Source organism: Gnatocerus cornutus, chromosome 8 (assembly GCF_029298725.1).
Source record: "Gnatocerus cornutus isolate USDA-ARS CGAHR chromosome 8, icGnaCorn1.1, whole genome shotgun sequence".
Lineage (NCBI taxonomy): Eukaryota > Metazoa > Arthropoda > Insecta > Coleoptera > Tenebrionidae > Gnatocerus > Gnatocerus cornutus.
In genome coordinates, this window is record NC_142240.1 from 10753519 (window position 1) to 10770878 (window position 17360).

At 40.2% G+C, this 17360-nt stretch overlaps 1 protein-coding gene across 3 annotated transcripts in view; it reads right to left on the reverse strand.

Annotated features, from left to right (window-relative positions):
- Positions 1-1643: 1643 nt before the first annotated feature.
- LOC148169745 (kinesin-like protein CG14535) overlaps positions 1644-17360 on the reverse strand; it is a 91663-nt gene continuing 75946 nt past the window's right edge. For 2 of the 3 annotated variants that reach the window (XM_088043415.1, XM_088043417.1), the window contains 5 exons: positions 10715-10924; positions 9022-9115; positions 7133-7330; positions 5145-5363; positions 1644-4949 (listed from right to left, as the gene is read on the reverse strand). In XM_088043415.1, coding sequence (XP_087899541.1) covers positions 2422-4949; positions 5145-5363; positions 7133-7330; positions 9022-9115; positions 10715-10924 — 3249 coding nt within the window. In that variant the 3' untranslated portion in view covers positions 1644-2421. The remainder of the gene's footprint in view (positions 4950-5144; positions 5364-7132; positions 7331-9021; positions 9116-10714; positions 10925-17360) is intronic. The other variant, XM_088043416.1, reaches the window with a different exon arrangement.

Sequence of the window (17360 nt, forward strand, 5' to 3'; positions counted from 1 at the left end):
ATTAAAGGGTAAGTTAATAAAATTCGTAATTTTGGTAATTTTAGTGCTACAGCTATGAAATTCCATCGTCAATTTGAAAATCCGAGTAAAATGACTAATAAGACATTTCTATTGCAGTAGGTCCAGTACGAAGACGTTGGATCACACAAGGTAGGATTTTTTTTCTTTCTGGTGTTGGGATGTTGCGTTTGCGGTTCTTCGCGGAGTGTAAGTAAACCCGATTTTTTTGCGCAGTGGTAGTGTTAGTGCTGTTGTACTAGGGTGTGTTAACATGCAGGTAAGAGACTATCAGTCATTTAAATGTAAGACCCGACATCTGCATATGACCCAAATTAAACACCTTCGTAATTTATAAGCTTTTATTTCATTTATTATTCATTAATAAATAAAATAAAAGCTTACAAATTGCAAAGGTGTATATATAGTATATATATATATATATTATTATATATATTTATTATTATATTATTATGAATTTTATCTTCCTTTATTATAGCGCTAGAAAAGTTTTCTTGATTGCCCTGAAAATTAGGGTAGAATGCAGATGCCGGGTTTTGAATTTAAGCGACTCGTATAAGTAACTGTCGTTTTCACAGAATTATAAGGTACAAAACAATCATATCCAGGTAAGCATATCATTTTGTACCATTTTATTACTTTTTAATTAACACTTTTTTTTTAGGTTTAACTCCGCCTGCAGCGTTCTGGAGCCTGTTTCATAAAATTTACTCTGATAAGGTTTGTGTTTGAACGAAAGACACCTTACTAATTTATCATAGTAAGTTTTATGATACAAGCCCCCTGTGGTACATTACGTATCACTAAGAACGCTGTTGCCGGTCCCAAGCCCGGAAAAAGGAGGAGGGTTTTTCGGCTAATTTAGAAAGGAACCTGCCCATTGTTACACAGCTTTTGGGGATGTTTTCGCGGTTGGAGAAAAAGCTGGAAACACAGATGACAATGAACAGAAGAGTTTCCTAGGACAGACTCCACGATACCGACTCTTGTCTAAGTTTATGGACGCCAGTTTTGCCACGGAGGAATGAAGATGTTGGTCCAACAAGAAAACAATAAAGTCCCAAGTCTGATTGTTTAATTTTTGATCTACTTCTCAATGTGGATTAATTTATTATTATTTATGAAATTAATTCGTATTTTAACGATATTAAAATCCTTTTGAATGAGGCACCGGTGTTCTTAATTTCAAATTTGACAGTGAACTCTGTTGGTTTCAACTCGAAAACTGTCGTAATAAATTTGAGGCATTTTCGATGAGACAGAGTGAATTTAGCTTCAAACGTAATTACCCAAGGTTGTTTTACCTGATGTACACCCAAGAATCTCCGATTTACATAGGAGCTTTATTAATAATCGTAAAATGAGCACTCACACTTAAATTATGCTCTACAAATAAACTAGATATCGGCATAACTCGGTTCTTCAGTTTTTAGGGACTTTTTTCATAGTTAGTCATTATATTAATCGAAAGAACCGTTCGAGATATATGAACTGACCCGCTATTAAGTTACAGTCAAGGGTATTTTTAGATGTGCTTCAGGTCATTTATTTGATCTTGTAGATCCTCCAGATTTTAACAGACGATGGGGTTTTGTAAATATTTTATTATATACTTAATACAACTGCAATAATCTAACAGCTATTTTACAAATAAATTTAAATGAGTAATAACAGTATAAAATAGAAATAAATACACAAATTTACACTAGTTTACATTTCATATAAATTCGAACAAACGAAAAGGCTTTGATTACAACTACTTACAGTTTATCACAAATAAAAGTTGTTTATTACAAGTTGTATATAAAGAAGCTTTGTATAAAATTTAGATGTCGAGATCAAAATTGACAAGCAGTCTTAGCTTATGGAGTACCTATTTAGAAAGTCAGTTGGCAAGATATCATTTTGATCCCTCAAAAGTTAATGATATGCAGGAAGTAAATAATAATACGAAAATAGATGTTACATGCCAAGTTCGGTAATATCTTAAACAATAATATTCGACATTAAAGTGATACAAATGATCCTAAAGATAAATTTGACACATTTCGACGTATACGGTTGATACTGTTTCGTTGCGTAACATTACAAATGCGCGTACAAAAGCGGTTTTTACAAGAGGAATTCCGTGAAAAAATATGTGACGAATGAAAAGTCTTTAAACTGATAAAATGTTATCACATCAGCTGTACAAAAGTGTGACTCTACAATTCCTCGAGTAAACTTTAAATGGATCAACAATTTAACATAATGTTGACAACAATTCGTCGCTTTAAAAACTTCGGCTTCCTGAGATCACACAAGCTACGAGTCGGGTTCAAATTGCCACGAGAAGCCCTCGTCTTTCACAATTCAGTCTTAAGTAACAGATTGAAACAGCTAATTTGGACCGGCTACAAAGCTCTAGAAGTGCGTTTCGGGGGGGTCATCGATATATTTACAAGTAAACGGGTTAAGAAACCAAGAACAGAAGGACTTCTCGTGTTTATGTTTGCATTTACCTCGTCGTCCGTGTAAGTTATGCGACATTCTGCTAGTGTCCGAGTCGATGCTGGAGCTCTCACTGTCTCGAACGACGCTATCATAGCCGCTCTCGGCTCTTCTACTTATAGCAGCAGGACTGTGTTTCGATGTTCTCGGGGTTGAATCGTGACCGCTGTCGTATCCTTCCGACTTTTGGGTCAATTTAATGGCTGTTACGCCCGATTCTATACTAAGGATGGCTCTGTTCATTCTTTCGACGGATGGAAGACTATTGGGGGGCGGTAGAGGCGGCGCTGACGATTTACATTCAGAAGTCGAAGCGTCGTTACCGCATACCCTGGATTCCTCTCGTAAATTCGGATTGGACGCGCCATCTGGATGGCGTAAATAAGCTAAATTGTGGTCGGTGCCGTAGTTGTGACAATACCTTTGAAACCTACCACCTAAACCGTCAGACTTCTTCTCGGTTAAATCTTGAGTGCTAGCTGACAGATACATGTCGGCGTACCAATTCTGAGCTGTCGCAGGTCTCGACATGTTAATCTTACAGTTTTCGCAGAACTTTTCCTGCACGTAAGCCGGCTCGCTGTAGATGCTGCCGTTATCGTGAACGCCACCGTAAAGCATATCCGTCAACGATAACGATTCGCAGCGGCTAAGCGTCCGATTCACTTTCTGCTTTTGGTACGTTTCTGAGTTTGCTACATTTGCTTTGGCTAATCTATTGGTGTATAATTGATGCAGACGTGCTAATTGGTCGAACTTCTTCTGAGTGGTTTCGTCTAAGTTTCCGTTGCGTGGGTAAGGGTTATCGGGGTCTTCGTAGTCGTCGTTGCAAAGACCATAACGAGGGTCGTATCGATGTCGCGGTAAAATTCGTTCCAAGTCAGTATAAACCGACATAGAGTCGGTGAATGTGGAGACAACCGTTAAATTTTCTTGGCTGAGGATGCGCAAAGGGTGGTCGAGGGGGTTCTCTTGGTCCACTTCTGGAAGAGGGTTTTCGATGTAGCCCATACACAGCGCAATGTCTTCTTCAGTGACTTGGAGGCAGCAGTCTTGAGTGGGTACGGGCTCCAGGGGTTCTTCGACTTCGATGATTTCGAGGACTTCGTCCTCGTCGCTGTTATCTTCATACGTAATGTTTTGATAGTTGTTGTACTCGGCGTTGGACAACATTCGTTCTTTGAGAAGCATGTCGAGGCTCTCAAGTGAAACTTCTCTGCTACTCAAAGGTTGGATTAACGGGAGGGCTGGAGGGATCTCAACTGCCTCTTCTTCGTCTTCCAAATCTTCATCCGCAGTGTCCCGCTCTTCGGGCGTTTGACACTCTGGTATCGCGTCGTTTTTAACAGCGCTCATCTTCAGCCCGGTTCTTATCACAGATTCTTCAACATTTTCGTGTTTCTTCGTGTCCAGAGCTTTGACAACTTCCTCGTCGTAAGTCTTGAACTGTGTGAGTTCTTTTAGTGGTTCCTTGTAGGATTTTTGATCAGGAACTTTAGGATGCACGTGTTTGGATCTTTGAATCTGTGATGTTTGATGTTCTACCCACTTTCTGATCATGTTCTTTTTGTGACTATCCATGTACCCGTAGCCGGCTGAACTCTCCGCTTGCATAGGTCCATCAATCCAAGTCTCCCGTTTCTTTACGTGACACGGTTCCTTCATGAGATGTCTCGCTTCGGCGACTTTGGATTTAGAAATTCTCGGTCCGTCTATCCATTGTTCGTCGCTGGCTCCGTTCACTGAATGTTTAACAGTATCCTTGCTTTTGGGAGCGACTCTCCCGGGCGACGACTTCGGCGAACTCGTATGCGCCGGAGAAGTTTTATTACTTTGGCACGGATTCTTAATGGGACGATGATTCTTGTCTTCGATCTTAACAACTCTCGGCCGCTGCTCCACACACGACCCTCTCAAAGCTTTACTCATTGAACACCTGTTATCCCCAGAGTTAAGACTCGGTATATAAACTGGAGGATGTTCGCCGTCGGTGGCGTCGTCCGCTGGCCCCACATAAATCACCGTGTCCGCCGACAGGTCACTGCTGGAAGGATCAGGCTCGCTGCTAGTCCCCGTCGTCCGCGTCGGTTCCTCCCCTGAGCTTCCTCCAGAACCGTTTCCGGTGCCCGCCGAAACAAACTTGATCCTTCTTCTTCGCATCCGGTGGATTCTGGAAGCTAATTGCACCGTCGTTAAGGTATCGGAGTAGTTTTGTGCGGATGGCGACACGTGAGCGATCATGGCCGCGTGGCAAGTGAGCGAGCTAAGACAGTCTTTTAACAGTTGTGTCAGTTTGTGTTCTTTGTAAGGTAAGTGCTTCTGGCCGTTGAATATTGCAAGAAGTATGTTTCCGACGCCGGAAAGCGGGATTCCACCACTTGCTTTGCCTCGGTCGGAATTACCCAGGTCGATCAGATGCAGGCGACTCCTGCCTCCAGCGACTGAAACAATTTTTCACTTCAGGAAAAAATTCAGATAACGCCGCCAACTTGGGGACTATCGCGAAGTATATGCACAAGAGAGCCGATAAGAAATCCAATTATCATAAATTTAGCCTATAATGATCGCCAACAATTACAACGAATGCAATTTGGCACGAATTTCGATCGTCGGTTCTCTTTTGCATGTCCACTTACCGCCCCCTTTCCCTGCGACGCTGTATTGATAGACGTGCAACGTAAACAATAGATGTGAATCCCTGGCGTCTTCTCTAGTGGGTGCCCGACACTCTATCGCGGCGTCTAAGTAGTGTGCAGCCTTCTCCGCCGTGGGCACCCGCAGTTCGCAGTGCGGGGGTTGATTGCCAAACAAGGGATCGTCCCTCAGGTAGACGCCGGGGGATTGCTCGGAGTCTGCTGGAACAAAACGGGCCACTCAGTAAATAGACACAGGCAAACAGGACAATGTAAAGGAAACTCTATTTTCACCACTGTGCAAATCCCTCCCTATCCACGCAAACTTGCTAATAAGCAGCGTGCACTGTTTCACATACCGTACGTCACCTTACACACGCTTACAAATTTGTAAAAGCATATCTGCGAAAAGATTAAACATAAACAAAGGTAAAATGATGTATGGGGTATCATGCTTCAGACGTTCAACCATCCATCATAGTCGGAGCGGCGCCCGTGAAAGAAACAGACACGTATGCGACAGCGATACGAAAATAAAGCCACGTTTCAACCATTGCCAAAGCAAAAGCAGTTTCCAGGTGATTTGCTTGAGATCTTGGCCAAGTTGTAATTAAACGATATGATGAACCATTTTCTGACTCTGCAGTTTTGAAATGAAAACTTCCTTGAAATAGTAGAGTACCTCGTTTTCTTTGTTTCTTTCTTTTCTTCTTCAAATTACAACTGTGAGTGCATTATGTTTCCGTGCTTCCGTGTGTAAATCGTCGCATCTCTTTTTGTACGATTTTAAGTAGAATTTTCGTGGTTATGGATTTAATTAAAATCAGTAAAAGCCACCTGTCAAGTGCCTTATCCTTGACTGCACAGCAGACAAATTTACTCCTAGTTCTGATGTGTTTATACGTAATTCATATTACGCCACAATGGAACGCAAACATCGGTATCTAAATTCAAATCAGAACGTCGTCTTCAAGTACTGCGTAACAACTGATCCCAAGTTTATGAGTTTCGTGCCGTCGCTACATTTTGAATTTATGCTCGGCTTTAATTAATTCGGGTAATTACCTTAACTTGAAGTTATAGTCCACTTCATTATCGTCATAAGTTCGCGTTGATATCCTTTAAAGGACAATTTAATGACTGATGTTCGTGGTAAGATAATTACATCTTTGGTGACGATTTGTTTCGAGTTTTCCAACGGAAATTAATAGGTCTGTCGACAAATGTCGCAGGTAACATGGCAGGGAAATGTACAGTTGCGTGCGGAAAATTAAAAAGTGTATGGTAATTTTTCGATAGTCGGAATTCTGCAAATATAATGGGGCTTATTTGCAAAATTATCGTAACCGGGAAAAGGTAATTTTCAAAATGAAATTTCTTCAAACCGAGCCCCCGTTTAAACTTTGTTTTTCCCATTTATTTACTGGTCTGTTTGACGTCTGTTTCTCTACTATCGTAATGCTTTTCTGCCGTTGCAGCAGGGGCGTCGGTGGAAAGTCGCCAATTAGCACAATTCCAGCCACATCACGGCTAAAAGCTGTTTAAACGTCGACTTGTACAGCCGACTTTTCCCTCCAACGTCGCAATGTCATGTCAAGCCGAAAATGTAAGTCGTATCTAAAATAATACAGCGGATTACAGAAACACGCCACTTTGTTATTTCGTTGCGGCAAATATGCTAACACCAATTCCTATCCACGACACGTAAGCGAAACAAAGAGCAAAACTCCTTATTAGCAGCGCGTGTACTTTGGGGGATGTTACAAGGTGTCTTACATATTACCACAAGCTGGTGACGCCATCTGCGCTTTATTGCAATCCACTGCAACGGCAGAAAAGTTGCTGATTAAAATTCTTTGGGATCGCGAAAAATTACCAATTATTAAAAGGGGAAGGGTGAGAAATTAATTATTTTTTAATTCCCTGGATGCTGAGGAAGCGGTAAACTTCTTGTCCAAGTTTCGCAATTAAACGGGTGATTTTTTTCTTACCGTTTGCATATCCAGCGAGAAGGTCCCGCATTTGGTTCGTGGGGCCACAAACTTCCAGGGCTGAAACTCGGACTGAAAAACGCGCGCCGGTTTTCTGTTTTTGCTCGTTGATGCCTTTGAATAACCAGGAAATTGCACAGGGGATGATGCCGAGGGTGTTGGCGTTCTCAGGGGTGCCCAGCATCGTGTAAGACTTTCCTGAAAAACACATTTTGCTATTAAAAGCGCAGAATATTCGAGTTAAAATTGAAAGACGACTCTATGCATATTTATTCCCGACTTTTGATGCAATCTGAGTTATTTTAAAGGTAAATTTAGTGTTGAAGTAGCTCCCGCAGTTCGCAGGCAGTAACCAGATTTAAATGAACGGGGAAAAGTTTGCTCCTTCAGGATAACACTGCATGTAATAACCCATTTCCATGCAAACGCGCCTTGTAAAATGCAAAAAGCCCAGTCGACAAGACGATCCGAACAGAAGTGTCTCGTCACATTCGCTATTATTTATGAAAAGAGGGTCGTAAGAGACCGGCTGTGGCAGTTAACTTTGTTTAATTGTGGTTGGGGTTGAAATAAAAGGTTCGGTTACTGTGAATCCCGATAATTAGGGGGCGACTATGCCTCTGATTCAGCACGATTCGAAAATAACGTAATCCTGTAGATATCTTTCTTTATAGACGGGGTATTTATTCAGGAAGGGGATTAGGAAGCTTATCGGTCCCTGAAAAATGGCTGAATCCAATACAGTATTTGCTATGCATGCACTGCTTTCCAGCCTAAAAACTTTCATCAAATTGCAAATTTTTAGCGTACCCCCACGCGGATGCATTGTTTCCATGCTGGGATTTCTGCGCGATTGACAAATAGACGTTAATAATGCAAAACTCACTTTTTTACGCTAAAACAAACTGCAATGGATCAAAAATCAGCTAGGTTTTATTCTTTTGTGTTGTGTTACAATGAATGGCCAATGACGTAATTTGCATAAAATAGTATTGAAATGTGTTGGGAGAGAACCTGTAAATTCCGACGTTAAATAACGGGGGAGGATAACCTGAGTAACGACACCCCAGAGTCCGATCACAGTCAAATGTTCTCATCAACAACCAACCGAATGGATGCGTTTTAAGTTAAAAATAAACGTCACGACCAATAATTGCATCCGCGAGCACTGCAGACAGTTTCAATTCGGGCGTATTTTTGCCCCCGAATCGAAGAAAGCCGTCGCCGAAATCAGCCCTCGCAGAGACACCGAAATTAATCACAGTCTGTTTAATTTAAGTAATAATTATCAACACAGCTAGCTCGTGTTTTTCAATTAACAGATTGGGCTAATACAGGGGAGATCAATCTTACTTCAGCACTGTTTGCACACTTAATTAGCCGAAAATTAACGGAGTCGCTAAAACTTTACGATTAAAAAGCTCTGTCTCCTTTTACCTCACTGACTGATTATCTTTGCAAATAACGAAAATTAATCATAATTAGTTTCAGACAGGTGTTCCAGCCTGAGGCAACGTTTTCATTTCCGAGTTATATACAGTTCCGTTCGGTATTTTGTCACATCAACCGGCGGCTATAATTTCATTTCTTCATCAGCGGGCCCTAAATGAATTTGGTGAAGCTTCTTAATACAAGACTATACGCGGTGTCCCAGAGGAATAGAATGAATTATAAGAGCGGCGTGTTAATTTCTTTTGCATATTAAAAATCTTGGTGGTGAGGGATTAATAAATTGGAGAATCAAGCGAATTGAATTTGAGTTTTTCAGAGTTCCGATTGGGGTCGTCTAATTAGAAAGCGCATTCGGTTATCCTTTCTCGCTCTCATTTAATTGAAACAAAACAGTCCTTCCTCTCAGGATCACCATCAATAAAACATGAGTCACTTACCAAGTCCTGCATGTCCGAAACAGAACAGACAACCGTCGTTCCCGTTGATGACTGCATGGATGACGTCCGTTAGAGCACTTGAGCACACCTCCGTCTAGAATCAAAGTACCCTTTAATATACCACAACCACAAACTAATAACTTGTGTAACATGCATTAAAGATTAAGCTTTGTTCGCGTTCTAGCCAAAACTATCGGAAAACGTCGCAAGTTTCAAATTTATGCGATAGCGGAGTTTCTTACTGCATTGGCTGCAAAGCTGCTTCATACGTCGATTTGGGAAAAATCTGCATTGAACGAGAGTAATAAACAATTTTAACGAGATGAAGACCGCATTGTCATCGGCGTCATTATCCTAACGTTCCTTGCAGATGGGCTATACTGCCGCGCTTTATGTTTATCGCTATTACCAGCTTTACCTTGAGAAGGGGGCTGGTATTAATATTTTGTGACCTCGTAACTTCATGAATGGAATTAAGGGGGTGATAACTATGGGGTTAATCACGAACGCGTAATGAGCTCGATAGAAAAGTGGGAAAAGGAGCGGCATTATTATTTAGCGTTTTAAACTTCAGTCTTAAGAATGTCGCTTCGCATTCCCAAGGCCCGAAAATTGATGACTAGATGAAGACGACAATACAGCAAACTCCATTAGAAGTATGTCTCAGTGAATCGTGTACGAAAAACGCGAGTGTTTCTTTCAAGAGACCACCAAAGAGAATAGCCGAGTTGCACATTGAGTGTTTCACTCAAAGAAATCTCGAATCTTAAAAAGATTGAACACGACTTTTACATTTGTGTCCCCCTGCAGCTTGATTGGTTCCCTCCTGCAAAGAGAGAGATATCAAGCCAAGGGGTGCATAGTTCCACCACCGACATAAACAATAAATCGCCGTAATTTTCTCTCGTATTTTTCTTATTGTATCGAGCGACGGTTTAAATTTAATCAACGGGCTATGATTTAATTAAGTAACATAGTCAGCGAATGCCATCCCCATACCGGAATATCCGACAAACTGCCGGGATATTTGATTCGGAATTCCGAAGCTGCCGACGGGTCAGTTTTTAACAAAGGGCTGATTTAACGAGCGGATTGTTCCTTTTTTGGTTAACGCACCGATTAAACGGCTTCCGCTTAATGCCAAGACTTGCTTAACACCGACCTCTGAAGCTGTTTAATGATGGGGATCTGCACAAATTTATTTAGTTGTGGGAATACACAATTCTGTCAGTTTAGGATCATACAATCATAGTTGCGACAAATCTGATTTCACTTAATTTCCGACATTGTTTAGACGAACCGTTTACAAACCATTTACCTCCATTCAAGCAGAACAATGATTAACTGGGGCTGTTTTTAACTCGCTTTTTTACAAAAAATTAATGTAATGAGAAATGTGAAAGCAGTGATTTTTGTATCCTAAGCATTGTTATGTTGCGGGTGCTCAATCAATTACATTGCATCCAGATAGGCCCATAATAATGCAATTCATTTGATAACTCCATCTGGTTTTAACTGAACGCTGAAAATCGAGATAAATATTTTGCTATTCCGTTAATTTAGTCGAACATAATCAAAACAAATTTCAATTATGTTAAAATCACAGCGAGATAAATGATGAGGTCGAACAGATAACTAGAGTTTGACAGAGCGAGTTGTGTTAACATCTCGTTACTGTCTGCCTCCAAATTACCTGCGAGTCATCCTGAGAGAAGATAGCGTCAAAAGCGAACATTTTCGGCGCTGCAACTCCAACTCTGCGATCTTCCGGTGCTGATGAACCCCCGCACGAAGATGGGTCAATTAGATTAACTTGCTTCTTTCGTTTGTCCAAGCTGAAGAATGTGTTGGAGGCGGGCTCAGAACCGGCGACGGGGTTGGAGACTCTCAACATCACTTTCACCTGAAAAAGAAAAAAAAACGTTTGAAATTAATAAACGCGGTCGGTTTACGGATCGTCGAAATTCCATGTTAAAAGCTTCTATTCCTGTCGTGACAAATGCACACATCTTTTACGATAATTTTTACTTTGCTCGTAAACGCGAGCTCTGTACGGCTGTAAAGGACAATCCAATATCGGGCTCGTAAAAACTTCTACATGGAGGGGTATCTCTTAGGACCCAATTACCGCTTTTTATTATTTCCAAGCGGAATCGGAGCGATCGATGTAATTTCAATCCGAGGTTTTCTCCACAAAGTTTCGATACTGCGCACGAGTATAATTAATCCTTTGTGAAATTATAAACACTACAACAATAATGAATGCAAGATATGTACATGTAATCAAGCGATAAGACTTAAAAGTCGGTTATAACCGGCACATTTGACGGATTTATAGGTTGCCCCAGAAAAGTGGCTCGATACCGTGTTCTTTACAATGAGCGCGAAACGAGGCTATTGATAAAAGAAGTAACATCGGGGGGGTTTCGATAATAATGGGCGGTTTCGGGGCTGTTGCGCTTTTGGAATTTTTTACTGGAGTAATGGAATAAATCAACTCCACACGTTCAAAGTTTTATTCAAAATTATCGACAGCCTGAGTTATAAGGTTGAAAACGACTCGGCTGGTTTCACTGCCGAAATTGATGTAATTCAATTTTGGCGGTGTAGGTGTGTATCGCATGAATAGTTCCCTCGATGAATCTTTGGGTATAAAGTGTGACAGGATTTGAGCTTATTTTCTTTGGAATGAGTCCATCATCGCGGTACGGGGGAAAATATATTCCGGGATTTTCGGCTAATTCGTCCCAATGCTAGTTACGTTAACAATAAATTTGCAGCAGTGCTCTGCTTATGATTGTTATTACATTAAAATCTGCAGTTGCGTTGCTGCTAGATATTAATTTATTAATTGCTGGGGGAAACTCGCGTTGAACATGTAGCGCTTTTCTGACGCATTTACACAACTTTGGTATACACAATCAACGAAATTTGGTTTATTGCGAAATTAATCAACAGCATGCCTCCGGGTGAAGCGAGGTTAATTTGGCAACAAGGCTCAGGTGGAAAAAACCGTTGCAAACTATTGATTACGCCTGACTTTGATGGGAACTTACTAAAAGACATCAGGCACGTGTTCCTTGACTTTACGTCGTTATATAATGAGGCATAAAACATTATTGCTGCGCACACAATCGTACAACTATGAACTGCGTCTCGTAAAACCGTTAAATTTAATGCCTCGTTTGTTTACAATAAACTTGGAATTTCGTTGGATTATCACGGACACGGCTCGCTTTTTTGGAAGACGTGTGACTTTTAAAGACAAGAGAAATCGGCGGAAATAAATAACGACGCTGCAGATTCTCTGCGAGGACACATGTCGCACATAAGTTTGACAGAAAGATAAGGAGGTCGTGCCGAAGAACGGCCTATAAAATATGGAGGAGATGCAAAAGCGTGACAAGCTGATAGTGGGGCTACATGGAAGCGCTGATTTGAGAGATCGATTCCTACTCGGAAATTGGGTTTGTAGATTGCTGTGATAAGCGACGAGTTCAGTTAAGATGTTGCCCGAAATATACGAGCGAATATCGTTTGCCAAACGTGACTCTTTGCGCCTGGAATGTGGAGGCGGATTGTTTATGGGGGGTCTACGCCACACACTGACTTATATCATCATTAAAAAGCCAACAATATGCAACACTGCACAAACTAAAGATAACGCAATTTTTACATTTTCTAGATTGCCCAGAATTCTTTAAATTCCTCAGATTCAATTGGCTTTTGATAATTTTCGAATAATTGGCATTATAAACTTGAATTGACTAAACTCGGCGCATTCACCATTTTTGTAGGAATTTAGAAGACTATTTTCTGTGAATTTCACGTTATATTCTGGGGTTTGAGAACCGAGTCCGTAAAAATTCTAGTCCGCGAGAGTTGTGTAGTGGTTCTCAAATATTGTATTTAGAAATTTCGCCGAGCGTTCTGTTGTGTAACTGAATCCCATACAATACAAAAGCCGTTTGAGTACATATTCAGACGATCTAAATACCGTCAAGTAAGCGTATAATTTGCAGCGTACACGTCGATTCATTCCTAAAGCCGTTCAAGTCAAAGTGAAACTCTCCATTCAGTGGTGTTGTTGCTACATTACACACAATATAATTGTAGTCAATCACAATAGGCCACCTGAGCCTAGAAAAACCGCGGCAATATCAGCAATTAAACGAAGTCGCCCCAGGCCCCTATTAAGTTTAGAAGTGCGAGTGATGGCATTCTGCATGTCTTGAGGCGTTCGAAAATTGACTTTCCGATGCGTGTAATACTTCAATTGACAGTGAAATTTGTCTGAACGACACTGCAGAGCCGGACTGAAATTCCTAGGAGGCATCTCGAGGGTTCCATCACTCATTAAAGGGCGACCGCCAAGTCTGATGCAATTATGAGAACGCGTTAAGGGGTAGGAATGAAATCCAACCATCGTCTTGACGTTTCATTGTTAATTAAAGCTAATTGAATGGAGGCTTGGTAAGAATCGAAATTATTTCCTACAACGGAGTCCTTAATTTTGTACACAGCACAAAAGACAAACATGAACTCGAAGACTGTAACAAGTTTTAACAAGACGTCGTCGATGACACCGCAGCTTCTAAACTAATTATCTAAGAGGTCTCTTGTTAGAAGAAGCGGGTTTTGGGAGAATTGTATTTATCGTTGGCGGCAAAACTCCGGTCGAAGATATTTCAATTTCTACCCCCTCGACCAAATCCCGTTACAATTGTTGTTTTTCGTCCGGTTAGGGGAAGAGACATAATCGAAAGATTATGCAAATGCAATTTTGTTTGGGATATTGGATTTATGCAAGCTTCTATTGACGAATGCGCGCCGCAAAACTGTAACCACAGTCTCAACTTCTACTTGTACCTGCTCTCATGTGAGCTATCAACGCAGGTTAGGTTTGCGGTTGGCTTTCGGGACTAGTTTATGGTTGTGGCCGTTGTGGTGCAGACATTTTCAATTTATAACAACTACATTAGCGCTGTGCCATTATACCATAAATACCGATGGAATGCACCTTTGCCACATTTTCACTCAAGGTACGAGGCATTAGCAATACATTATTACAACGCACGGGATCGTTAAATTTTTATGATTTGTTTTTATAGGGACAGGGGGACAGTTTTTCACGCGATTAAAGTTTGTTCCAAATTCAATTAAATGAAATGTTAAAAAAATCCATTTCCTCCGAAGTGTGAAAAAGCGGCATGATTAATTCATATTCTGTGTGTGTCCTGAGTGCTTTTACTCAAAAAACGGCAAGAAACGGAATAATAAACATATTCGACCTAATTTTTCACTTTCCAGCTCCACGGGTGTGACATTCTAGTTAATCTTTTTCTAATTAATTTATTTATCTCAATCAACTACCGCGCTTGTATCAACACGTTGCGAGTACAACATGGCGGCATGTTTGGTATCAATATCGGCATTGTACGGTGTAGAACCAGCATGTGTCTCATTCATCATCGTAAAATCACCTCTCTCATTCCATCTCCTTCGCAGAGAAAATTAAACTCCCTGCTCAAAGTCATTCAACTGCATTTCTTACCGAGTAAAAGTGATTAAAATAACGGTAACGGAATTTTTAGTTCATTTTACGCATCATTTAGGAAGGGCCACATACAGCTTGGGATCTTCAAAAGCGGGCGAATTTGCCTTGATATTGAAGACAAATGAGATTTTACTGTCGTCGTTGGAGGTCTCTCAGCGTGCAGTTTAGATTCCAAATTAAAAGGATTGTGTTCTAAATATTAAAAATAGTAAAACACCCATATTTGAATGACAATACCAGAAAAGAGGTAAAAACAGGAAAATTTATTGGATCAAATCTTGATGTTGACAAAAACTATCAAAAATACAATTTATTCCAAATTTTGTCAAAAAATGCTAACGCGCGTTTCGATAGCAATCCGACCATCATCAGAGCGATGATAAAACTAACATTAGTTTTTTACTTTAAGTTAATTTTAAGATTAAATTTAAACTTAGTTTAATCATCGCTCTGATTGCTATCGAAACGCGCGTCAGCATTTTTTGACGAAATTTGGGGTTTGCGAATAAATTGTATTTTTGATAGTAAAAACAAAAACCCAATTTTAATTCTATCTTCCACCCTACGTGGATTTTCAGCCCGGATTTGCTCTAAAAATTAACGATATATCAACCGAAGGTATTGTGTTATAACTTTACATTGCAATTGCCTGAAATCCCCTTAACTGAAGACTTCTGCAATGTAGATTTAAAATTTGATTTGAATTTTCGCTTCGAAAGAAACTGGTCCGCCTGCAACGTCTCCTTTATGAAGTGATTAAAATTTTCGATAGTCACGATGGTCCGGTCCTGATGTTGTTTCCCATTAGCGTTCCGTTTGTTTTCTCGTTAACCTCGCGGCATATCAGCGTGATTTGTTGCCGGTAAGTAGGGTTAGTAGTTGGAGATATCGCGTCGACACCCGGTTAGAAGCTGATGGATTTATTAGACGTATCTTAGCAGGTGGTGCACTCCCGACCGCTGCTGAACGCACCGATAACATCGGATTTCACACACTCCAATTAAGAGAGGCTCGAACTTGACCGTGATGCGTGTTGGCGAAATTCTGATTTGAATTATGGAGGAGAAGAAAAAATTCGATTTGTCGTAAAACCGTCGTCATCTTTATGTCCATAATGCGGGTCTCTAGTCCTCCACTTTAATACACTTCAAATTTTATTGCAGACATATTTTCTGTATCAGTTTTATAGTTATAGATATCGACCCAGTTTTATTCGGTCCTTTTATGAGCCGAGCCCTAATCCAAAATCATTGTAAATTCAATATTATTTACGTGCTTGGAAAGCTTGTAGAATTTCCCGGAAAAGTTCTAATAAAAGTGCACCCATGGCGTCTCCCGTAATCACGACGTCATGGAGGCAATGTCCATCACGACGCTACTCACGCACACGGATGGAAATCCTCGGCATGATTCGATTCTGATGACCGTTCCCTCGTCTTTTGTAGTGAGATTGGTGAGTATTGTTCAGACACCGATACCATTTTTACTCGCGTATTGTGTTCTCGACGTTCCCTTCGCCGGCCGGTTTCCCATTTCGCACGAGAAAAACCATTTATCTGCTTAACTGGATTTCAATCATAGTCAAAATGCGGTGATTTATAGTTTTCCACAATTAAAACAAGTTGCTATTTTAACTTTCGAGTGATTTATTAAGTGGCAACGCGAAAAAATGGTCGCATGCATTCGCAGGCTTATTGCCAAAGTTGTGAGTTATGGTTCCAGTAGGCTCATTAAACAGACTTACATGATTTAAGACGCACATTTACAATATTTTTTGTCAAGGTCTGAGTGGATACACGGCTTCTACATTAACCAGTTGCAATAAAAATATCAAATACAAACTTATTTTTATTTAAAATAGCGGGCTATTAGCAATCTTCTCCCTCTACGCATACATCTACATCTAAACTAAAGTGAGTGCCAACGGGACATGTCAAAAGAACCGGACGACCATTTGAACACTCATAGAACGAGGTACAATTTGGGCCTGGAAGGTACACTGGTGTGGCACCATCATGAACTGGACACGTAGTTGAATCTATTTATCAATGAAAATTTAAAGTTCTCAGACTGAAGGAGACTCACCAGCTAAAGATGACCACGCAGTGCAAACAAAGATGAAAATGACAGGGAACAACATTTCGCTGGTTTTTGTACTGATGACAATGAGTGATTTTACCGGATTTATATACTACACAAAATTGGAAACACTTCATTCATTGAGAAATAAAACCACTAGGCGTTATCAATAATTATGAAAGAATTGACACAAGTTCGATTCGAATGGTTGCTTAAATTTTAGCTAAATATAAAAATGTTGATATAAGAGTTATTTCCTGCTACTACTTAATTTGCATTTAAAATCAGTTCTAAATTTAATACGTATGCTGTTAAAAAAAGTAAAAAACAGTCCAGAACTTTATTTATATCTATGGTGACACAGTTCTCAATATTGTTGCAAAATGTTTGCACTTTACCTCATTTTATATCACATATCAGTGGCGGCCTTAATATACTATTTTGTCTGCAATGATTACAGTTGTGTAAACAAAAATTTTGTAATTCAAAAATATGCATGCAAATTCTTTAAAAATGGTGGATGCGCTGGGTCAACTAGCAATAATTGTCTAAATGAGCGCAGTTAAGCAGAAAACATCCAACCCACATTAACATAGTTTTGAGATAATCGACCTTAAAGATTTGAAAATATTTTTTAAGTTTAAAGAGTAATGAACAAGTGAAGTTTACTGTAATGTTTTCTCTGCCTTTGAGACACTTTTCT